We start from the raw sequence: 25,585 nt of genomic DNA, 5'->3' as shown, positions 1-25,585 counted from the left end.
TTAATAAACCAGTAATGAACACATTATTAAATAAAATCCATACTGTATTCACATTTCCTTAGCCATTACCTAATATCCTTTTTCTGTTCCAGGATCCCACCCAGGACACCACATTACGTTCAGTCATCCTGTCTTAGGCTCCTCTTGGCTGGGACAGTTTCTCAGACTTCCTTGTTTCCTTGTTTTTGATGACCGTGACATTTGGGTATTTTTGTAGAATGTCTCTCAACTGGAATTTGCTATTTTCCTCATGATTAGACTAGGGTTACGGGTTTTCAGGAGAAAGGCCACAGAGGTAAAATGCTGTTCTCAGAGCACACAAACATGCTTAGCACCATCGATACTAACTATGACCACCTGGCTCAAGCAGTATTTTTTAGGTTTCTTACTCGAAAGTTGCTATCTCCCCGCTTTCCATACTGTCCTTTCTGGAAGGAACTCACTGCGCATGGCCCACTCTTATGGAGAGGGGACTTATGTTCCATCCTCTTGGAGTGGCAGAATTTACACAAATTATTTAAAATGCTGCACAGATGTTTCTTCTCTACCCTTTGTTCATTCAGTCAGTTACTTATAGCAATATAGGCTTATTGATACTCTCCACTTTGGATCAGAATCCAGTAATATTTTAATTGTTCAGATAATTCCATCTTGGCTACTGAGAGCTCTTTCAGTTGGCTTTGTGTTCCTTTGACATACCCCCATCATTGCATTTTTCTTTGAAAACTGCTTTTTTTTGGCATTGTAAGATGCTCCCAGCTCATCTTGTCTGTTTTCTGTTCCAGTCTTAGAATCAGCCATTTGTGTAAGGATAGTTCTGGATTTTTTACAGTTTGTCTTGTCAGAGTTGTTCTGATTGAGTTTCATTCATTTATTTAGAAATAATAGGCAGAGTTTTAAATCAAGTATTATTTACAAGTGCAAGTTGGCAAAATCTTTGGCCTGCCTTGAAGAAGTTTGTCAAGGAAAAGAAAGGTGGGAAAGGAAGAAAGGGTCAGAGTGGACACCGCTCATTTGGACTGGTTGACAACTGGTGTGCAGCCGGCAGCACCTGCGACCGAGGCTTTTCCCCTATAGCACGTGATGTCAGGCAGCCTGACTTTTCCTTGCGTAGTTGTGGGGGCTTAGCACACCCCCACTTGGACAGGGTGGCACTTCTCCCAGTGAGTAATTCCTAGAGTGATTCCAGTGTAATGTGTGGAAATCACTTTAAATGTGTGCTTTGCCTTAGTGGAATTCACAGACCTAGGATTTAAGGAGAAAGATCCCTTTTCTTTTAGTTGTAAAGAAAATTTTTACAGAACTCCTATGGGGAAGCTGGCAAGACTTGTTAAAATTTCATCTAGTTTTGTGTGTGCATGAAGGAATAACAGTTTCAAAATGCTTCACACGATGCCATTTGGGCATATGAGGAGCCAGCATTTGAAGACATAATCTCCTTTTAATTTTGGAGATTTTGGCCCTGGCCACCTACTATATATAATGTACATATTCTCATTTTAGTCCTCTTGAAAGAGTAAGTGACTAATGATGTCAGTTAAAAAGTCTGAAAATATACTCTGATAGGACAAAAAGAAGGATTTGTGTTTGCATCCCAATTCCAAATGTGTGATTTATTATTTTCTTTATTATTTTTTTTAAAACTGCCTTATAAAAAAAATCCTGAATATAATTCATATTTTATACCACCTTGGGGATTAATGTAGGTATCTGAGATCATTTTCTCTAAGAATTGATCTGAGTTCTTTCTCTACTCTGTAAGTTTGTGTAAATATAAGCTTATCAAAAGGTAGACTATGCAGGCAGGTACAATTCTTTATTATTTTTAGGAATTTTTCCATGATTGTTACTTGTTTTTAGGGTGAGAAACTCATTCATGCCGCAGTCTGGACACATTCTGAGCACCTTCCCCATGATGCTGTATGTGCACAATGGTTATTAGGCAATCTACGTATCAAGAGAAAGAACATTTTTCCGTGAGGTAAGTGACTGAGGGTCGGTCATTGGTCATCTGTGCTGTTCTGGGGAAAGACCCATTTAGCTTTTTTACTTGTCTCCTTCAGATCAGCTGATGTATCCTAAATATAACACTTGCTAAAAGAAAATCTAGGTCTGTTTTGATATTGTTTGAATCTTCCTGCATAGTATACCTCATTTAAGTAGCAAGATTATCATCTTACTTAAAAACAAATTTGTTAAAGATGATTGTTTTGAGAATAGAGCAGTCGTTTCCATTAATTCTTTTCTAATGGCTTTCAACATCTTCCCTTACAATGCTAAAAATAAGCAAAAACCTATTCCAAAAAGATTTTTGGGTTTAAATTTTACAAGAGAAGAGTCTTAATTTTAGTGTTGGTTGAAAGAGTAATTAAGTGAAGAGATGGGGGGAAATCATGTTTATTAAGCAAACAAATTATCAGGAAATTTCTCATTTCCCTATTTTCTCTGAGGAAATAGTTCTTTGTTAGCAGTAGCCTGATATTCTTAAATTACATTACTTAATAGTGGTAACTTCTGCCTTTGTAATGACCATCTTCTATGTATAAAATAACAGGATATTTGATCATACTCTTAAACTGTGATGATTTGACCTAAGTTTGGCTTAAGTTTAACATTGTACAATCTGTAATGAGAAGTTTTTGGTAATAAGATTATCCCAAGATGTCTAACCTACATAGGAGACCAAAATGTCTGTAAAGGACTTTATCACATAATTTTTTTATTTTTAGAAATGGAACCCTGCTAATTAGGAGATGAGTCTAATCTTTTCTTTAAAATTAGCCCAGATGGAACAGCTTCCAGAAGCATGTTTAACTATGTATCTATTTAAAAGCTTAAAAATACATTTAAAAAGTTTTTGTACAGGTACCTATAAGATGCAGCTTCTCACCAATTCAGTTTGGACTTTTCCTGTTCCTGTGAAGGAGATCTCATTTTATATTGACTTTGAGTACACATCTTTGTGACCTATTAGAGTGTGTGAGAATCCAATATAGTACCTACCTTTACTTTAAAATAGTTTCCATGTGGTTAATCAACAGGTTGTTTAGATTCTTATATTCTCATAGTTGTAAAATATTTTGTATGACCTTATTACTTGGAATATTTATAGAGTAAACTTCTGGAAAACTTCAATTAGAGAAGTGTTAAAAGATAGGTGGCAGAAAAAGGATTGTAAATCATGCATCCAGTAACATCAATCAAGGAGGATAGAAAGAGAAATAGAAACAAACAAAAGGAAAGTAAATAAAATCTACACATTTTACTCTAATACACTTAATCTTGCCCATTTCTGTCCCCCAACCTTTCACCCTTTGGGGCTAAAAATAAAGTACTGTTGAACCTACTTAAGGAACCCACCTAAAGGTTTTACCTTTTTTTTTTTTTTAAACTGCTTCTCATAATTAAAGGTCTATGCATTGTGCATTTGGTACCCCATATTTACTCACTGGTCTGTGATAGAATCTCTGAACAGCTTGCAACTTAAACGCATGCCTCAGGGAAATCGAATTCCCAAGATAAGTACCCACTTGACCAAACCTTTGTTGTCTCGCATCATCTAGCTGCTCAGTATCACCTTCATTTTACCTGAAATAATGTTATTACATTCGTAAGATGTTTGCTTTGAGTTTTCAAAAGGCTGCAGAAGAAATTTGAGCCATTTAGGGCTTTCTGCTTGGCTTTCTTTTTGAAATCTTTTATAATCATAGGGAAATTACTGAAAGTTTTGGTCATAACAGAAATATGATAATTGTAGTATTATGAACTGTCATTATGCAGATTTACATGATTTAACATCGGAAAATTTCTACGGTATTTAATGGACATGCTGTCAGGACCCAAATATTCTAAATTTCATGTATTCTCCCTGTCCTTAAAGGCTGATTCCTGTGACCTAATGAACCCTTTGTAAAAAGGGGACTCAGCGAGGATGTTACACCACCATTGTCGAAGGAACCCTGAACTCCAGGAAGAACTGCAGATTCAGGCTGCAGTGGCTGCCGGAGATGTTCACACAGTACGAAAGATGTTAGAGCAAGGCTATTCTCCGAATGGCCGAGATGCTAATGGCTGGACTTTACTTCATTTCTCTGCAGCAAGAGGAAAAGAACGATGTGTTCGAGTCTTTCTAGAACATGGAGGTGAGTTTACTAGAAGTAAACTTTTTTTTCCCCAAGGAAAAACTTTAAATTAGCTGGAAATATGTATGTGCATGTATTTATCCATTTTAATGCCTCTCATTTGTTAACTTCTTACTCAGTCTCTTTTGTGAAAACTTGCTGTGATCATGCTGAGTTTTGTTTAAAACAGATTTGTTTAAAAGATCAATTTGGTGAATGTGCTTTTCCACCCTGTTACTGTAGTTTATGTACAGCCAGGTTTTTCTAGGTTATTTCAGCTAAAAGCAGCCCTTCCTCGGGTTGTCTGGTTGCCTTTGTTGCAGGAGCAGAAGTGGCTGCAGTTCCCTCACGTAGACAATTGTGCAAGCTTCCCCTGTTGATTGCTCAAGCACAGACCTAGCACAGGTCCCTTTAAATATCATGGCCTTAATGACCCCCTATTTTTAAAAGGTTTTAAAACCTTTTTAAAAAAGGTTTTGGGTGCTTGCTTTTATTACTGTTTTAGAGGACTTGCCTTTTCCAGAATTATACATAGTTTATAGGTATCCTACAAGAAGATTGGTTCTACGAGGTCTAATTTTATATAAATATATGCAATTGGGAGCTACATTTGACATTTTATGTTTTTGCTTGGAAGAACTCCATTCCCATAATCAATAATAATTAATAGTTGTCTGAAACTAATTTACTTTTTTCTCCAGTTGAATTTCCACTTACTTTATTTTTCTAAAGACAGACTATATTTTATCATTTGTTACCCATGTTATCTTTGTAAATTATGGTGTAAAGCAGTGGAGTTAGGACTCACATACCACGTGTACCATGTAGGGCCTGAATTGCACATTACCGCTCATTCAGTTTCATTTCTGAGGTATACTTTGTTACAGACCAGTCAAACTTACTTGCAAACTTAACTGAAGTACAAAAAGAGAAGTCCCACAGTGGTTGTCAGGGTCGTGTGAATTATGTGGAGATGGGAATACAGAGGTTATGAGCATGGGCTCATTGCAAGACAACACTAAACCTGGAACTAAGAGTTGTCATGTAGTTCCTAGGAACCCTGACATGGGAATATATCCCTGAAATAGCTAAGTGTTGGCAGAACCCAGCCATTCACCCGCCTGTGTGCCCACCTTTGTAGCTGTCTTCCATCCCTTCCGGCCACCCTTGCTTATATTTCATTTCACCTTAAAATTTGAAAACCTCAGTTCTGAAGTTACTGAAGGGGAAATACAAGAAGAGTGCCAGGAGAAATACCTGAAAAGACTATGAAGGTGGGTGTAGGATCAGAACACTTAGAATTCTGGCTGTGCTTAGTAATATTAAGAACAAAATCAGAGCTCACATTTTTCATTCTACCTCGTCCTGTAACTTTATGCTCTGCCAGCCTCACTTTTAAAATATTAATTTCACAAAAAGTTTAGTTACTGAGGTGATACATGAATTCATCTCTTTAAAACAAATAAAACAAATTTTCAATTAAATTACAAATAAAGCTCCCTTTGGCCAACTCCCAATCCTTATCTGCCTGCCCCTGCCCAGAAGTAACCATAGGGAAGAGTTTGGTTTGGTCCTTAACCTTCTAGATCATTGCCTAATATTATTAACATTTACCCATAGAAAATAGGTCAGTTTGTATTGTGTGTGGTTTTGGTACAGAAATGATTTACTGACTCTATTATTCTGCATCTGTTTTTTGCTCAACTGTGGAACTTAAGGATTTTTTTAATATCAGTGATTGACAAACTTCTTCTGTAAAAAGCCAGATAGTAAATATTTTAGGCTTTGCAAGCCCTATTGTCTCTGCCATAACTACTCAACTCTGCCCTTGTGCAAGGTGTGAAGGCAGCCATAGACAACGTGTAAGCAAATGAGGGTAGCTATGTGCCAATACAGCCTGACTTATAAAAACCAGTGGTGGGCCAGATTGGGCCCGTGGGCCACAATTTGCTAAACCCTAATCCCTCACCCCCATTCTTGTAATGTGTGTATGTGTATATGTATATATGTACACACACACACATATGGTATGTAAGTATATATGTGCATAGATTTTTTTAACAGTTTTTATTGAGTTAGAATTCATATACATATACCTTAAAATTCGCCCACTTGAAGTGTGCAATTCAGTGGCGTTCAGTTACATTCATAGAGTTGGACACCCATCATCACCATCAATTTCAGAGCATTTTCATTACCCCAAAGAAACCTATTTCTCCCTCCCCATACCCTCCTCCCTGTGGTAACCAGTAGTCTATTGTCAGTATTTATGGGTCTGTTTCTTTTTTGTTTGTTTGTTTTTAGATTCCACATATAAGTGAAATCATGTGTTTATCTTTATATGACTAATTTCACTTAGCATGGTATCCTCTAGGTCCATCCACATGGTTGCAAATGGCAAGAGTTCCCTTTTTATGGCTGAGTAATATTCCATTATATATATGTACCATATTTTTATCCATTCATCTATCAATGGGCACTTGGGTTGCTTCCGTATCTTAGGTGTTGTAAATACTATCATTTATTTAAACCATTCTTTCTTTTTTATTCTTTGACAGTGGCTAAGATTTTCTCAACAGGAGATTTTATTGGTTGAGAAGGTAACACATATGTATACATGGTTAAAAACAAAACAAAAGATATTATGGACTCTTCAGTGAGGGTAAGAGTCTGCTCTTTAGCACCAGCCCCTTCCTCTCTTTCCCAGAGGCAGTTCCTCTTATTGGTTCCTTCGTGTCCTTGTAGATAGAGTCTGTACAGGTAGGTGTACATATTTTTCCATCCTCTACCTTCTAACCTATTACCCTTTTGCAATAGTCTGTTCTGCATCTTGATTTTTTTCACACAACAGTTTAAGTGATACTTGTCACTATATGACTATCTCAGATTCCACTGTATGGGTATAATTTGATGTTTTTTGGGAGGATGAAGTCTGCATTTAAACAGAGATGAATTTTATTTTTCTTTTGCCTTAATGTTTGTGCTTTTTGTGTCTTGTACCTCATACCATAGGTCATTATTTGCCTGTTTTCTCCTTGTTAATGGTCTGTTCTGCATCTTGGGATGTTTAGGTCTTTAATCTATCCAGAATTGGTCTTTGTGTATACTATAAGGCTGTTGGGTACACTTTCATATTTTTTCCCCATAAAGACAGTCTAAATCATCCCTTCTTTCCTTATTGCTATGTCCTACCAGCTCAGATATAAAGTTTTCATATATGCATGGTTCCATTAGTTCTGCAGTCTGTTGGGGTATCCCTGAGTCAGTTTAATATTGTTGGAATTACTTTTGCTCTATAATAAATTTTGATAACTGGCGTAGGGGGGTGGTAGGATGCAGATCTCCCCTCCTTGTTCTTTAAGGATGTCTTGGCTATTCTTAACCCTTTACATTTCCATATAAAATTTTAAAGCAAAATAACATATTTTGGAGATGCTCCTCATTTGTTCTTCTATAGCTCCTTTCCTTGCTCCTGTTAACCCTAGTAGAATCAGGGACTGAGGGAGCATTTTTTTCTAGCCATTATATGTCAGTTTGGAAGTGTTACTGGGAAAACAAACACCCCTGGCTACACATGATGCTTAGACAGGCTGTGCTGTAGTCAAGGCCTGGCTTCTGATCTCTCCAGCAGTGGATACAGCTGCCTGTAAGCCTCTCCACACTCATGGTTCATAGCACAAGTGCTGCTCTGACCATGTTCTGTCGCAGTAAATGGCTCCATGACCTCTGACTGCTGTGCTAGGAATCTAGGAGCCCTCCTTGCCTTTCTTCCTCCTAAACAGTAGTCAGATCTTTCCACTTCTTTTCACTGGAGGCACTGGGCCCACTTTGGGCAAGGACGCCTCATTCCTCACTGAGATCGTTAGGATGAGCGCCATCCCCTCTGCTTCCAGTCTTGCCCTCTCCTAGCTGGCCTCCAAATAGAGACTGTTAAAAATGAAAATGAAACTCTTTCCTTTTTAAAACCATTTCTCTTAGGGTAATGTTCAGAGTCCTTCATGTGCTCTCCAGGACCCTGCGATGTCGCTTTTCCACCTCATCTTTGAGCTGCAGCCCCCTGTGTTCTTTGACATTCCTGAGCCCGAGGATTTTGCCCAGGACCTGCCTGGGTCACTCAGCTCACCCTGCTGCCGTCACCTGAACCTTGATCATGCCTGCTTCTCCCTCAGCTCTCCTCACTTTTTCAGGGCATCTTCCCTTACCATCTGACTTGGTCAGATGCACCTTCTTAGTATAGCTTCTATGACAAGCATAATGAGTTATTTTTGTTGTATTCTATGTAATGTCTACATGTGCAGTTAGTCTGAAGCTTCATGACGGTAGAACCCACATCTGATTTATTCTCAGTGAGGGGGAGGAGAGAGGGGAAGCAAACACCACTTATCTGAGATAATTATCTCGTTTCCCAGCTTATACAGACAGACTGATCCTTTCTTTTATTAAAAAATATTGATTGAATATGGGCCACCTTTATGGTAAGATTTAAAAAGTGCCTGAATTCCTCATAGCTGTTCTTTTCCTAAAACCACAGTTTCATTAAGAGCTTATAAACTTCCAGTCAGATTGGCCTCCTGTTAATAAGCTTATTCTGTGATGGGTATTAAGGTGAAATGAAGTCAGATTCAAATATGGGAAAGTAAGCAAAATAACCCATGGGAAAGAAGAGTTCAGTTCTCTCTCTTCCTCCCTCCCTCCCCCCTCCCAATTTCTCTCTCTCTCTGTGCATGAGAGAGAAAACTCATATAGTTAGTTCATGAGGTGGTCAGTTGGTCCTTTGTAAACCACTTATACATGTATTTATTCAGCAAATATTTATTGAACATCTAACATATGCCAGGCTCTGGGCCAGGCACTGAGATACAAAAATGAACAAACACTGTGTTAACCTTCTGGCATTTCATAGTCTAGTAGATGCATAGATTTATAGCCAACATCTATTGAACGTTTAGTATAACTAATTCTTCACAACAGTTCCTTGAGAGTGAATAGTACTTTTTTCACTGAGAAAGCTGAGCCCAGAATGGTAAGTAATTTGCCCAAGGTCATTCACTTCATACATAGTGGAGCTAGGATTCAGTTGTCTTAACCGTGATTCTGTATGGTCTGTAGGAAAACGATGCATTTCCAACAGAGTGGACTAAATGCCACATAAAAAGGCCTCCACTGTTGCCAGAGTGTATTTGGCGGGGGGGATGGCAAGGAAGGCTTTTCTAGAGAAAGCATGGTTTGAGTTGAGATCTTGAAAGATAAGGCAGGGATAAGATGACAGGAGGATGAAATTATGGGATTATTCCAAACACACTGGTCACTGGGCATAAAGAGTTGAAGAAGAAAGGGAGCATCTTTGGTTTGAAGAACTGAAAACAGTTCAGTAAGATTGGAGCATATACAATAATTTATTCTAGAGGCAATGGTGAGCAATTTGTTATTTGACAGGGTAGAGTGGGAGAAACAGACTTGTGTTTTAGACAATCCAATGGTCATAGTATGTAACTTACAGAAAGGGCCCAAGACCTCAGCAAGAAGAGCAGGTGGGTGCCTGCTGCCTTATCAAGACTGTAGTCTCCATCTCCCTGTGTTCACCCTGAACAGTTGTATATTGAGCACCTACAATGTGCCAGTCCCTGTTCTGAGGGCTGGAAATACAGGAACAAAATCTCTGTTGTCGTGGCACTTCACATTTCTAAAGAGAGGAAATTCACAGTAAAATACACAGTTTGAGTTGGTGATAAATACTGTGAAGAAAAATGAAGGAGGGAAGGGATAAAGAGGTACATGATTCTTAAATTAGGTATTCATGGGGGCCTCTTATGTGACATTTGATCTGAAGCCTGAAAGAAATGAGGACCAAACGCATGCTAATCAGGGACAAGTGTGTTAAAAGTTAAAGGAACAGCATTCTAGGCTAGCAACGTGTCTAGCACTTTGAAGGAAAAGCCCAGAGGATGATGGCCAGAGCAGAATGATGGGAGGGTCAGCGGAGTGTTCTGTAGATCCTTGAAGGCTCAAGAAAGCCAAGACTTTGTTCAGAGTAAGAATGGGAAGCCACTGAACGCTTCGCAACTGAAGAATGATATGAACTTGCTTAAGGGCTTACTCTGACCTCTTTGAGGAAAACTAGCTTGTTGAGGAGCAAAGGAATAGGAAGACCGGTCAGGAAGCTTTGGAATAGTTCAGGCAAGAGGTGCTAGTGGCTCATTCAAGCTGCTGGCAGTGGATGTGTTGAGAAGTGGTCAGATTCTGGATGTATTTTGACAGTGAAGCCCATGGGATTTGCTGTTAGATTGGATAGGAAGTGAGAGTGAAAGAAATCAGAATAACTGAGATTTGGGGGCCTGTGGATTAGGAAGAAAAGACTTGGCATTTATTAAATGAGCAGGGGAGAGTTAGCCAAGTGCAGTTTAAAAAAACAGACATAGAGACAAAGATGTTCAATACAAGCCATTCACCCAACTAGAAATCTTTTATCTCAAGCATATTAAAGGATTGAATCTTAAACCATTGTGAAATCTGTACAGCCACACACCAATTAGTAAAACCACCAGTGAGTGATCACACGTAGCCAACAAAACTCAGAGCTGAGATGCTGCCTGGCACTGTGCTGTGGTGACAGTGACGTGACCTCAGAGGGAAGCCTGGTCGGGGAGCAGTTCTGTGAAGCCCTGCTGGGGAAGAAAGCCTGACCACTGAGAAAATGAGCGACTTTGACATGGATAACTGAGACTTCCTGTATTCCAAGGGGAAAAACACGTGAGGCTCTCTTTTCTCATTTAATCAAAACCCGTGCCAACTATAGCATGTGTAGCTTTTGCATTTAAAGTGAATCAGATAAAAATCCAGTTCCGCAATCACAATAGCTCTGTTTCAAGTGCGCAGTAGCCGCGCGTCACTAGTAGACCTCACAGATACAAAACATTGACCTGGCAGGTAAATGGTGTTTTGCTGCTTTTCTTTCCAACATCCTGCTTCAAAATGATGAACACTTAGGCTTTTATAATATCCAAAAGAGTTTCTAAACACAAATTTGATGCATGTAATTATAGTGCTTCTGTACAAATCCTGATAATCTTTCTGACCAGGTTAGTGTGCTGTTGGAATGAAGGGGAAGAAATTCTATCACAAGAAGCCCATTATTATTAGTATCTTCGTTTTCCCATTTTGAATCTTCCTAAAAATTCTAAGACCATGTGGACATTTCAAGAAAGTAACAGAGACCCTACCTGAGTGCATTTATTTTGTCTTCAGATTGAGTGTTTATGCAAACTGACGTGGGCTGCAGTAGCCGAAGGTCTAGAAGTTCAGCCCAGAAAGCAAGAGTCCCCAGAGGAACTTGAGAAAAGCATCTCAGGTCTTCTCTTGACACAGTGGGTAAAATCCTCTTGGTGAAATAAATGAAAATAAGTGAGATATAAGGGGTTAATCCAAGAAATCCATAGCAGAGTGGTGGTAAGTTATTTTTAGCTTTTTAAAAATGAAAGATGTTGGAAGTGATAGCCCTAAATGTGATGAAACAGGGACATTGAGGGTGGAATTTATGATAGCACTTGTGGAAACAGCTTAGTAGTAATGTATCAGATCCTTAGAAGTGGGAGATCTTTTTGCCCAATAAAGCTACTTCTGATAATTTATTCCAAGGAAGCGGTCTGAAGTGCAGTAATTCTTTTCTGTGTGAAAATTCCACCCCTCATTCCATATAATTTTTAAAATGGAGGTATTCTCAGTGCACAACTATGTAGGAAAGGTTAAATAATTAGACAGTGATTGCAATTATGTGTAATTTTTTTTTAAATGTATAGAAGAAAAGCTGAGAGTCTGTCATCAGTGTTGATAGTAGTTATTAGGGAGTGTTTAATTTCTTGCTTTTCTACATTTAAAATTTTTCATTCATGAGCGGTATTATTTCTGGAGGAAATCAATCCTATTTGGAAACATTGTACCATCTAATTTCTGACTCTATTCTGTGGTGAATTATTAGCAGAGTTTTAGGCACTTGTCTAGATTTTTCCCCCCTCTCATTGCTGTTGCTTTTCTTTCCTACGTTTATACTTAAGGCATAGTGCGTAACTGTTTTTTAGACCTCTGAGCAGTGCCTGTACCTGTGTAACTTGGCTAATTGCATTTGGTGCTTTCCAGAACTTTTGAGTAATCACACATATAGCAAACTAGGAATCAGTGCTTATACATTTATTTTGTAAAACTGATTTTCCTGCTTTTAGGATTTTGTAATGTCCAAAAGTATTTAAGCTTTTATCACAAATGGGATGCATGTAATAGTATCTCCATACAAATTCTTGTCATGTTTTTGACCAGGTTACTGTGTGTGTTTCCAAACCTTAGAGCAATTAGTTAAATATATATATATATAATCCAAAGTATAGCTAAAATGTCAATAGGGAAAGTAAAATGAAATTCTTAAAAAATGTTCTAATAGTCAAAAAAGAGGGGGGAGGGGAAGGAACAATAGGACAAATGGAAAACAAATAATAAAATGCTAAATTGAAACTCAACTATATCAATAGTTACATTAAATATTTATGGACTAAGCACTCCAATTAAAAACTAGAAATAGAAAAGATAGGTACACAAGAATTATATGCTGCCTATAAGAGATACAATTTAAATATACAGGTACAGATAGGTTGAAAGTAGATGAATGGGTAAAGATATACCATGCAAATAGTAAGCATGTGAAGGCTAGAATGGCTACATTAATATCATACAAAATAGATTTCAGGACATAAACTTTTACCATAACTAAAGAGAGGCATTTCACAGTGACAAATGGTACAGTTCATTAGGAGGAACAACAGTTGCAAAATGTACACACACCTAGTAAGAGAGCTTCACAATACATCAGGCAAAAAATTGACAAAGGGAGAAATGGATAGTTGTAGATTTTAAAACCTCTCAGGAATGGATAGAACAACTAGATAAAACAACTAGAGAAAACCTGAAAAACATTATCAAACATGTTAACCTAGTTGATGGTTTTCAATATTGCACCCAACACCTTTAGAATATACATTCTTTTCATGTGTGCATGATACAGACACAAGAATAAACCATATATATGTGGATAATAAAGTCTCAGTAAATATAAAAACAGTGAAATCATCAGAATATGTTCTCTGACTGCAATGAAATTATACTAGGAATCAACAACAATAAGATATCTAGGACAGTCTCATGTTTGGAAATTAAACCAATATTTTGAACTTGATAATGAAAATACAGTATGTCAGAATTTATGGAATGTTCTAGAGCAGTGGTTAGAGATAAACTTATAGTTTTAAATGCTATAGTAGAAAAGAACAATTTTGACCTTAAGAAACTTGAAAAAGAAGAAATTGACCTCAGAGTAACTGTTTCCATCTACCTCCCCTGCCTCCCCAGCAATCTCTTTGGCACATTACCGTGAGGGCTGGCAGTCTCCTTGCTGCCAGAGGGGACTGACCTGATTTTGGAACTTAGTGGAAGTGTCCCATGCCTAGAGCATTGTTGAAAATAAAACATTGGTTTCAATCTTGGTGGCAAACAATCTGAAAGAGCCAACAGCATGGGTGCCTGAGGCTTGCTACTATTTGGAGCAAGCGACAGAGCAGCCTCATATTTAACAGAAGACCTGGTGAATGAGACAGCATGTGGGCTTTGATAAACTTCTACATGTTCCTAGGAATTTGGAGGGCTGATTGCATGCTTCAGAAAGGCCAGAGAAGACCCCAGTTACCTACTCATGACTGGCTGAATGTGAGGCTAAAAAAGGAGAGCTGGAGTATATTTGTAAATTACCTGATTATTGAATGAGTGCCTCAGAATATACACAGACACCTGTGGCAAAGGGCGAAAACCTTACTGGCTCAAGATGCTTAAGCAAACCTCTGGCCAGTCATTGGTCAAACGTAAGTTATTTTGTCCAGAAATACGTTATTCCTAAGAGTCACTTCCAGAAGCCATGCTTTTAATAGTAATAACAAATGAGCAGGGACATAAGTGGCTGCATATGTATAGAATTAGTCTAGACAATTCAGTAAAACAAACAGCAATAGCAGCCCACCTGGAAGGAGTGTGGATCAAAATCCAGGGTTTCTGTGGTGTAGTCCAAAATCTTCAGTTTACAGTAAAATTAATGAGACATGGTATGAAGCAGAAACATATAGCTAATACACAGAAACTAAAACCAGCTAATAGAAAGTGTTTCTAAAGGGACCCAGATGTTATACTTAGTTAACAAAATTTCAGAGCATCTATTATAAATGTATTCAAAGAACTAAGGGAACCATATTCAAAGAATTAAAGGAAAACATGATGACAGTGACTTATCAAATAGAGAATATCAATAAAGAGAATTTGCATATATAAATTTATATACACACATATGCATATATATACATATACATATATTTGTCCCCAAATAGAAATTCTAGAGTTCACAATATAATAACTAAAATGAAGAATTCATTAACAGCAGATTTGAGCTGGCAAAAGAAGGAATCAGTGACATTGAAAATTGCTCAACAGACATCCAGTCTGAGGAACACATAGAAAAAAGAATTAAAAAAAAAGAACAGAGTCCCATAGACCTCTGGGACATTATCAAGCATACTGACGTATGCATGAGACATAATGGAAGTGCAGAAAAGTGAGGGGAGAGAAAAGGTGGCAGAAAAAGTATTTGAAGAAATGATGGCCAAAAACATCTTACATTTGATGAAAAATATTAAACTACACATCTTAGAAGTGCAGTGAACTCCCAGTAGAATAAGCTCATCTAGACACATAGTAGTCAAACTGGAAAGCCAAAAAAAGAAAATCTTGAAAGCATTTAGAGAAGTGACTTATTTTGTACATGGGATCCTTAATAAGATAAACAGCTGATTTCTCAGAAGAAATCAATGGTCTGAAGGCAGTGAGATGACATATTCTAATTGCTGGAAACAACTGTCAACCAAGAATTTTATATCCAACAAAATTGTCTTTCAGAAATAAAGGTGAAAGATGTTCCCAGATAAGAGAGTTCATTGCTGTCAGATTTGCCTTACAAAAAGTACTAAAAGGGGTCCTTCAGTCTGAAAGAAAAAGACCATCTGTAATTAAAATTCACACAAGAAAACAAGATGACTGGTAAAGTAATAACACAGGTACATATAAAAAACAGTGTATTTGCTTTACATTGCTGTGTAATAAATTACACAAACTCGTGACTTAATAAAACACACATTTATTACCTCATGCTTTTAAGCTGTTGGATAGACTCTTCTCCTCTGTAGGCTTGACTGGAAAAGTTTGCTTCCAAGTTCACTCAAGTTGTTGGAAGGTTAATTTCCTTGGGCTGTAGGACTGAGGACCTCAGCTTCTTGCTGACCGTTAGCTGTAGTTTGCCTGTGCTTCCTAGTGGTAAACTTCGGATTCTTATCCTGTGGGCTTTCCCACCATGACTCCTTAACTTATCAAAACAGCAAGGAGAATCACTCTACTGTGTCTGCCAGCAGATGGAATCTCATATGTAATAACATAGTCACAGTAGCAACATTCCATCTTCTTTGACAGATTCTGTTGGTTAGAGGTCACAGGTTCTGCTTACACTCAAGGGGAGAGGGTTACAAAGGCATGAACTTCAAGAGGCAGGGATTTTAGGGAGGGACCACCTTAGATATTATTTTTTTATTTTTCCTCCTTTCATCTCTTAAAAAGATAACAACATAAAATGATAATTGTAAAACTGTTGTTGGCCTTATATGAAGATGTAATATACATGACAGTAGTAGTGCAAAGAAAAGGAAAGGGGTTTATTGACCCAGTCCCCATATACTGCTACAGTTAAACCCAAAGTAAGAACAGGAATGAATAGATGAAGTCAGTAGAATTGAAAATGGGCAAATGACAGAGAATATTGATAAACCAAAAAACAGAAGTTGGTTCTTTAAAAAGATCAATAAAGTTGATACATTTCTAGCTAGACTGATGAAGAAAACCAAAGACATAACCAGTACCAAGTATGGAAAAGCAGTTTTTCACTACAGATCTTAAAGGCATTGAGGATAATAAGGAATATATCTGTCATTTAGAAGAAATGAACTGATTCCTTGGAAGACACAATTGTCAAAACTGACCCAAGAAAAAATAGTTTAATAGCCCTATATCAAAGAAATTCAGCTCACAACTAAGCCTTCTGCTAAGAAAACTTTAGGCCCAGCTACTTTCTCTGTTGAATTATTTCAAATACAAAAGGAATAAATAATAACAATACCACCGAAATTCTTTGAGGTAGCCCTTGTAAACTTAACTGAATGAGGCTTGTAATACCCTGATACAAAACCAAATAGAGACATTGGAAGATGTGAAAACTGCAGGCTGGTATCCTTCTTGACAATAGATACAGAAAACCTTAACAGAACAGTAGTAAATCTAATCCACCAGTATATAAAAAAGAATATTACACTATGATTAAGGAGTGTTTACTGGAGGAATGCAAGCTTTGTTTAGCCTGAAAATCAGTATGGTAAGTGATTTGTCCTATTAATAGAATAAAAATAAATGCCAAATGATCATTTCAGTAGATGCAGAAAATGCATGTGACAATAAAAAGTACCATCTGCCATAAAGACTTAGCAAATCAGGAGCAGAAGATAGCTTCTAAAATCTAAGGAAAGGCACCTACAAAAAACTACAGGTTACAGCATAGTAAATGGTAAATGGTAAACTGCTGAATGCTTTCCCTCTAAAATCAGGGACAAGTCAAGGATATATGCTTTTACAAACATTTTTATTCAATATCCTGTTCAAATAGTCCTGTGGATTGGAAAGGATGCAATGAAGTTGTCTTTATTTGCAGAGAACATCATTGTGTATATGTAGAAAATTGTAAGAAATCTACAAAAATGTGTTAGATTTAAAAAGTGAGTGTAGCTAGAATACAGAATACACAAAAAATTATACAAAAATTTTATTTATTTGTACCAGCAATTAACATTTGGAAAATTTAAAAGTTCATTAAGATTGCAACATAACTTAAAATATCCAGTAATAAATGTAATGAAAAATTTGCAAGACCTGTATACTGAAGATAAAACATTTCCTAGTGAAATTAAGACCTAAATAAACAGATATTCCATGTTAATGGTTTGGAAGAATTGATATTATTTAGATCATTTGGGAGAGATTCCATTTTTAGGGTCATAGAGTTCCAATCCAATCAAAATTCTAGAAAGTTTGTTTGAAGAATTGACAAATTGATCTGAAAGCTATTGCCCAAAACAGTTTTAAGGATGGTTTGAGGGTGTATGGTGCCTGCAATCAAAACTTACAATAACACTACAATAATCAAGACAATGTGGTGTTGGTGTGTGGATACACATTTACATTAATGGAACAGAATAGAGTTCAGAAATAGACACACTTGTATGGTAAATTGGTTTTCAATGAAGGTACCAGGATGAGTCATTGGGGAAAAGATAGTCCTTCTGACAAATTGTGCTGAAAAACTGGATACATATATGGAAAATAATGAACCTTGATCTGATCTCACACTGCATATAAAAATCAGCTAGCAGTGGATCATTGTCCCAAATACAAGAATCAAAAGTGTAAAATGTATAGAAGAAAACAGAAAATTTATGTGACATTGTGTTGGGCAGATTTCTTAAACAGGACACAAAAGCACAATCCATAAAAGAAAAACTGGCAAATGACTTCATCAAAATTTAAAACTATTGCTCTCCAAGAGAGGCAGTGTAGAAAATGAAAAGGCAAGCAACATACTAGGAGAAAATATTTACAAACATATCTCTCAAAGGGCTTAATATTGAGAATATATATACAATTGAGTTATAAACTCAGTAATGAGAAAAACAACCCAAAGAAAATGGGTAAATGATTTCAACAGACATTTTCACAATGAAAACATGTGAAAAAACCCAATACCTCTAGTCACAGGAAAATGTAAATTAAACCCCAAGAAGGTAACTACTTTGTACTTTCTAGAATGGTTAAAATTACAAATGATGCCAAGTCCTAGTGAAGATCTGCAACAACTGGAACTCCCATATATTGCTGATGGGAACATAATATATAGCCACTTAGAAAAAGTTTGACAATTTCTTAGGAAGTAAAATGTCCATTTAACTTGCAACCCAGCATTCTCTCCTAGTTATTTACTCAAGTGAAATGGAAACATATATCCACATAGAGACTTGTATGTGAGTGTTCCTAGGAGCCTTATTCATAAAACCCTCAAACTGGAAATAACCCAGTTGTACATCTGCTCATGAATAAATAATTGTATATCCAAATTATGGAATACTGTTCATCAGTACAAAGGAGTGAACTTTTGATACACACAGCAACATGGATGAATTTCAAAAACATAATGGTAAGTGAAATAAGTCAAAAGTCTGCAGTACTGTATGATTCCATTTATATGAAATTCTAAAAAGGCAGAGCGTCAGTGGTTGCCTGGGTCCCAGAATCTGGGCAGGGAATTGATTGTAAGAGGCAGGAAGGAACAACTTTGAGATGATAGAAATATTTTGATGATGATCATAGTCATTGTATGCACTTGATCAAAATTCATCAACCTGTACACTGAAAATGGGTGAATTTTATTTTATCTCAGTATAGCTGTTGGGAGAAAAAAAGGAACCATTATTAAATAGGGAGTGTTTCTCTGCTTTTATTTATATATACTTCCAATATTTTCAGTAGATTTAAATGGGTTTCTTGAGTCTGTGCTACATCTTGTTTAAAATAGGTTGCACCTTCCCTAAGGGGAAGAAAGCTTGGTAAGGGGACAAAGTACTGAGGTTGATGGGCCTGCCATGTTTGTGTTCAGGGAAAGTTTTTCTGATGAAGGGACACTTGTGCAAACACAGATGAAGTGAATTCAGTCAAAAGTTTTCTTTACATGTGCATTGCACATCTCTTACTGAATTTATATCTGGGTGTTCTGTAGTTTGTTACTATTACAAATGAGATCTTTTTCTTATTGCATTGACTATTAATAATCCTAAAATTAATTTGTGTTTTGCATACTCATTTGGCTTGTATCTCCCATTTGTTAATTCCTTGAGGACAGTAACTATATGGTACAGATTTAATACTATAAATTTTTAAATTAAAACCTATAGCTCTTCCCTTCTGTGCTATTTCCAGTTCTCGTTTTAATTAAGACTAAGCAAATCATTGCTGTATTTGTTAATCTTTGTTTTCCTAGCTCAATATAGCACCAAAATGTAGAATCTAAAAGAAGACCTCAAGTGGTAAACCAAAGATGCAAGTGTAGTTTCAGTAATATAATTTTCTTTTACTGTTAAATAGAGCAAGTAGAGGATGCACATAAGAATGTTTGCTGGCATCTTTAAAGACACCCCTGGTGGATGAAGGTGGGAGAACTGAAAAAGTATTCTTATATGTCACTAGCAAATTAAGGAAGCAATTGATTGGTCAGGTGTAGATAGAAATGGATGTCTTGGCAAGATTTATAGTTTCATTTGAATAGAAGAGATTCTTTCTGATTTCATGCTTATCTTCACTTAGGCCTGGTTATGAAAAGTACCTGAAGCTGACTTGACGGCTCGGCATTGACCGTCAAAATAGAAACATCAGTAGCTCATGTTCATGCCTTACCAGTAGATGGCAACAAAATGCTTTGTTTAAATATTCTTGCCTTGAGTTCTGTTAAGTCACAGTAAATAGGATACTGTATATTTTTCTTTCAATGAAGACCAAGGCAGATAATATACCCTTATTTTATTTAAGTGGATTAAAGTAATACTATTGTGTACTATCAGTTTATATTAAATGATTTTAGAAATTCAACTGAGATAGCTCTCCCCCAAATTTACCTTTTTATAGGTTTTGTTAGCAACTACTTTTTAATTGAAATTTTTATTCTCTGTAAAGTATTATTAATATTTTACGTACAGTTTTCTGCCTCATCAGTTTTTCTAAAGCTGTCATATGCTTTAGAACTAAATAACATTTCACTGAACAATACACCAGGGTTTAATCACTTCCTTTGGGTGCTTTTTGTTAGTTTGTTTAAAAGACACTCATTAGTTTTTCTCTACATGAACAAACCAAAACCTAAGGCTGACTTTATGAGAACAAAGCATTTTAACCCCACTTGGTTAGGTCTGACCAGTTTATCTGCATGTGGCATTGCTGGCCTCCAGAAAGTGACCTACATAATATGAGGGAGTTGTTTTGGCCACCTGCCCACTGCCCAGGATGGCCAGTGAGGTGGGAGCCGCATAGACCCGACCCCTGGCTTCAGGGAAGATTGAGGGCAGGGGATGAAATCTGTGACTTGAGGAGTTCTAGCAAACATGTCATTGCAGTTTCTCTCTCCTCCCCTTCCCCACGTTCTCTTCTTTTTTTCTCTCTCTCTCTCCTTTTCATAAATGTAGTTTCTCTCTCCTTGCCTTCTCCTCCTTCCTTATCTTTTTCTCTTTTCTTTCTTTCTTCTCTTCCTTCCTTTTCTCTTATCTCTCTCTCTGTCCCCCACCCCCACCCCTCTTTCTCTTCTTTCCAGAAAACAGTCAACCTAGGACAGGGCTTTTGGATCTTTTAGAAAATCATATTTATACAATGCTGAGGTTTCTCCCAACTTTCACACAATATGCTGCTTTAATTCTTAAAACCTCCAAAGTTCTTATAAAACTAAGAATTCAGAATACCCTAAAACAACACAGTCTGCCAGACCACAATACATCCGTAATTTAGAGGAGCAGATGTTGCTACACATGCTTCTCTTTAAGACCAAGAAGAAACAGAGAGAAAATAAAACAGAAAGTTCAAAACAGAAGAGAAACATGAAACAGTATGGAAATGAGGGAGTTGAATAGCCAAAAGCATTTGGTTAGATTAGCAAAGAGGGAATGTGGTGATCTGAACTCTGTTTTCTGTATGTATCTTTTAAATACTTTGTAAGTCATTCTTACTCTGTTACCCAAGTTTGATAGCCCTACTAAAATTTATTTCCCATTAAAACTATGCTTTAGTTAAGGTGAGGAAAGAAGTACTTGATGTTCATTATAATGTTTAATCATTTCACATTTTGTCTGAGAATTGGCTAAACTGTGCTATGTCATGGTAGAGTTTGTTGTGTCTTAAGGCTGATAATGTTTTCATTTTGGTTTTAACTCTAGCTGATCCCACAGTGAAGGACTTAATCGGAGGCTTCACTGCTCTTCATTACGCAGCCATGCATGGCCGGGCCCGGATTGCACGCCTGATGTTAGAATCTGACTACAGGAGCGACATTATTAATGCAAAAAGCAATGATGGCTGGACACCCCTCCATGTGGCTGCTCACTATGGTAGGGACTCATTTGTGCGACTCCTCCTGGAGTTCAAGGCGGAGGTTGACCCGCTCAGTGATAAAGGTACGACGCCACTTCAGCTCGCCATTATCCGCGAGAGGTCAAGCTGTGTGAAAATCCTCCTGGACCACAACGCCAACATCGACATTCAGAACGGTTTCCTGCTGCGATATGCTGTGATCAAAAGCAATCACTCTTACTGCCGAATGTTCCTTCAGAGAGGAGCAGACACAAACTTGGGTCGCTTAGAAGATGGACAGACTCCTTTACATTTGTCTGCCCTTAGGGATGATGTGCTTTGTGCACGGATGTTATATAATTATGGAGCGGACACGAACACAAGGAACTATGAAGGACAGACCCCACTGGCTGTTTCAATAAGTATTTCTGGAAGTAGTCGACCATGTTTGGATTTCTTACAAGAAGTCACAAGTATGTAATTTGATTATTACTGTTTTTGCACTTGTTAAAAAAAATTGCATCTTCCAAGGAGCTTTAAGGTGTTTTTACAACTTAAAATGACCAGACACTAATTATTTCTATTAGTCCTACTTAGTAATTCTTCCTTCATCTGATATATAAAGAAAGCTGTATATAACAAGAATTCATAAAAATTCAGTTGTGTTACTAAAAGTAATGGGGTAGATAGAATGACAGAGAGAGGAGAATTTTTTAAATGAACAAAAAGCTATGTTAGAACAAGGCGGTCCTACTGGTCATAAACCTAGTCATCCCAGACTTCCATGACCTTCAGGCCAAGAAATTAGAAGAATTTTGAATTTTAGATTCTACAGCACTGAAGGGCCACGTAGCATTTGTACTTTCTTTCTAAGCTGTTTCTTACATTTATTATTGCTTTTCTGTTTCATGACAGTGTGAACTCACATGAAATGAAACAGCAGTGTTACTAATTCAGATATTTTGTCAGTGCAGGTTAAAAATGCTGGAAATTACTGTAAGGTTTGCTCTCAGTGGACAATTCAGTGGCACTGTCCCTGGCCCACACAGCTTCTATATGTCCAACCTGTTTTTGTGTGGGCATTTTTTTTTTTTTTCAAAGATCCTGGTAGTATCTGGCCCATCTTGCGTAGCGGTGCATGTGTTTGTATTGTTCTGATGAGGGTGTGGACGTAGCCACCCTGTCTTGTTGGGCCTCATTATGGCTGGTTGAGTACATGTCTCAGAGCTTAACATCCAGCATGAAGCTTTAAGTGTATAAACAGAAGTTTGATTCTTGCTGTCTGCAGCACTTTTAATGAATTCCCTTTCCCTCACCTGATTGCCTTTCAATCATTATTATGGAAGAAGAAATACATTCTGGGTACAAGGTGCAGTTGGTGGGTGGGGAGGGGGCAAGTGCTTATAAATAGTCCACTTTCTCCCTTGGAACTGAACTTGGGAGTAGAAATCTTATGAAGAAATGAAGTGTAATTTGAATTTTATGTATTCATAAGAAGGGAAAGATGAAATTGTTACTGTGAAGTGCATTGTGACTAACGCTTAACAAGAAATCATACTTAGGGTCTAACGGCTGTCCAATAGAACTTTCTGGATGATGAAAATGCTCTCTCTGTGCTGTATAGTATGGTTAACACTAACCCCATGTGGCTGTTGAGCACTTTTTATGTAGCTGATGCCACTGAGGAGCTGAATTTCTAATTTTATTTAATTTCATTAAGCGCAGTGGTGTCTGTGTCCTACGGCACAGATCTGCTACTTTGGCGGAGGTATCTTGGGCTGACCGGTAGGTGGTCCCTTGCAGAAATCTTTTGAGGTGCATAGACATCTCCAGAGACGGGAGATTGGGTGTGTGTGCTGGTTTCTCACCAGCTTGCTCTGACTCTTCGTATTCAGGCCACATTTTAGTAAAAGACTGAAGTGAAATTTCAAATACTGATTGTATCAGCAAATTTCCTAGCAGTTTTCATTTATAGACTGGTAGGGGTGTTGGTGTTGAGAAAGATAAGATTACCCTTGAAGTCGAAGTTAGCGTTCTGTATGGTACATAGCCATAAAGCATATCATATTCTTAATAAATTCTGAGTATCTTTCGTTGTTGCTATTGTTATTTTAACTTCTATACTGGAGACTTAGGTTAAATTAGTATGGCTGCCTCCGGGAAGGAAGGTTTATTGCATAAATGCACCAGCGCCTTTCGTTCACTGTTTGGCTCAGTGGTTAGCGGCAAGGACTAGAGCGAGACGGCCCGAACTCTGCCACTAATTAGCCATGACTTTGGCCAGGTTACCTAATGCTCCCTGCCTCAGGTTCCGTGTCAGACGTCGGGATAATCATATGTCTCATAGGCTTGTGGTGAGGATTCAGCGAGTTAGTATTTATAATACAGTTGAAACAGTGGCTGGCACATTTTATGTGCTATATATGCTTTTTAAAATAAAATGTTTAATTAAATGAGGGTGATGAACAGCAAGGGCTGGCTTGCTACCAAGAGTGAATCCCTTAAATTCTTACTCTACCCTTTCCTACTGTTTCCCACCCTGCAGCCTGTCATGTGGTCTGCATTCAGGGACATGCAGTGAGGGAATGGGGTGGGAGAAGTGGCCCTGGGTCCCCAGCCTTGGGACTGCTCTGTGCCAGCACAGTCCTGCGGGGGAGGAGGACTGTCGAGGTGAAAAAGGTTCACATGCACCTTCAACATTAGGGGCAGATAGAAATATCCGCAGGGACCGTCTCTTTGTGTTTGAGTTCTCCACAGCACACAGAGCTGGGCTGGCGCTATTAGGGCCTCAGTAAGTGTGAGTCGACGGACCGCTTCCTGACAGAACGGTGGCCGAGTGAACTCGGTATGCTTTTCAGAAGACACAGGCCATCTGTCCTTTGAAGGCTGCAGTTAGCCTTCGTCCTCAGGAGTCTCAATGTAATTCATTCTTTCTCGACTCTCCGGTGCTGTTTCCCGCCAGAAGCAAATTGTTTCTGCTTCACCTTTGTGTTATTTATTAGATTTTCTTTTCCTAGTAATAATTATGTGCCAGAAGGTTCAACTGTAGCTGATGCCCTTTGGGGCTCTTCACTGAGATCTCCCTCAGGAACCAGTGAAAGAGGGTTGGCCAGTTCAGGGAGCGTCGTCAAAGCCCTGAGCTCCTTCCAGCCTCGGACACTGCCGTGCTCCTGAGCTCCAGGCACCGAGCTGTTGGCTTCTAATCCCAGAACATGGACTCCTGAATTTAAGGACAGCAGAAATGCCACTTGGTGGTCTTTATTTAGGGCCTCTTTACTATTCATTGCATCATTTTGACTAGAAGCAATTTATTTAAATTGGAAGAGTTGAAGACAGTCATAATCCTAGAATCCAAAAGCTACTGAGGCTTTTTAGAAAAATGACCATAAAAGCTCTGATACACACTGCATAAAAACAGCAAACTAAGTAGCTTAGGAATAAAGTAGAATCTGCTGGTGTTTGTTGATCATGAGTAGACGGAGAAGCCGTGAATACCTGCTGTTACTGTTTACCTTCAGCCAGACTTCCAAAAACCTCTGCCTTCTAGAATGGCTGGAATTCAGTGTGGTCTTCTCCAGAAAGCCAGGCAAGTGAGGGAGCAGCTTCTTTGTGCCCTGGAACAATAAACACAGCGAAGAAGAGCCAAAGATCATACGTGAAGAATGAGGATCACCTTGCAGAAGGAAAGGTGTTTCCTGCTTACTTAAAGAGAAACCAGTTTTTGTTCTTCAGTTCTTTTAAAAGAGAGAGAATGGAACAAATAAACCAAAGGGACAACAACAGAGAGAACAGTGAAGGTGTGACCAGGGACAGGTAGACTTGGCAGTGAGGACCGAGCAGCAGCAGGCATTCTGATGAGGTCCACTGAGGGGCCAGGTCCCGACTCAGGAGGTAAACAGCCCCTTGCACCAGGGCTGGGACTTGGGTGATGCAAGTGAAATGCCTAGGGCACAAAATTGAAGAAGACACTCATTCTTGGGGTTGTGCAAGCAATTAATTAAAGTAGGGTAATTTGTATGTAATGTTTGTTTGCACAAACACCAGAGGCAAGAGGATCATGTGAGCTCTGGTTTATGAGAATGAACTAATATTCTCTAGCCAGAGGTAAAGAGAAGATTGTAGAAATGTTTGCCCAATTCAATGGAGAAAATTAACATTTATGCACAAGAAAAGGGCAAACACAAGAA

General features: G+C 38.0%; 1 protein-coding gene across 1 annotated transcript in view; it reads left to right on the top strand.

Moving 5' to 3' along the window:
• The window catches only part of ASB7 (ankyrin repeat and SOCS box containing 7), a 51,554-nt gene that overhangs the window by 5,699 nt on the left and 20,270 nt on the right, over positions 1–25,585 (top strand). The window contains exons 3-5 of the mRNA XM_036878712.2: positions 1,861–1,981; positions 3,881–4,142; positions 21,266–21,871. Coding sequence (XP_036734607.1) covers positions 3,932–4,142; positions 21,266–21,871 — 817 coding nt within the window. The 5' untranslated portion in view covers positions 1,861–1,981; positions 3,881–3,931. The remainder of the gene's footprint in view (positions 1–1,860; positions 1,982–3,880; positions 4,143–21,265; positions 21,872–25,585) is intronic.

The sequence above is a fragment of the Manis pentadactyla genome, chromosome 18, assembly GCF_030020395.1.
Source record: "Manis pentadactyla isolate mManPen7 chromosome 18, mManPen7.hap1, whole genome shotgun sequence".
Lineage (NCBI taxonomy): Eukaryota > Metazoa > Chordata > Mammalia > Pholidota > Manidae > Manis > Manis pentadactyla.
The sequence above is the reverse complement of the archived record's forward strand: the minus strand, read 5'-3'. Positions and strand labels throughout refer to the sequence as shown.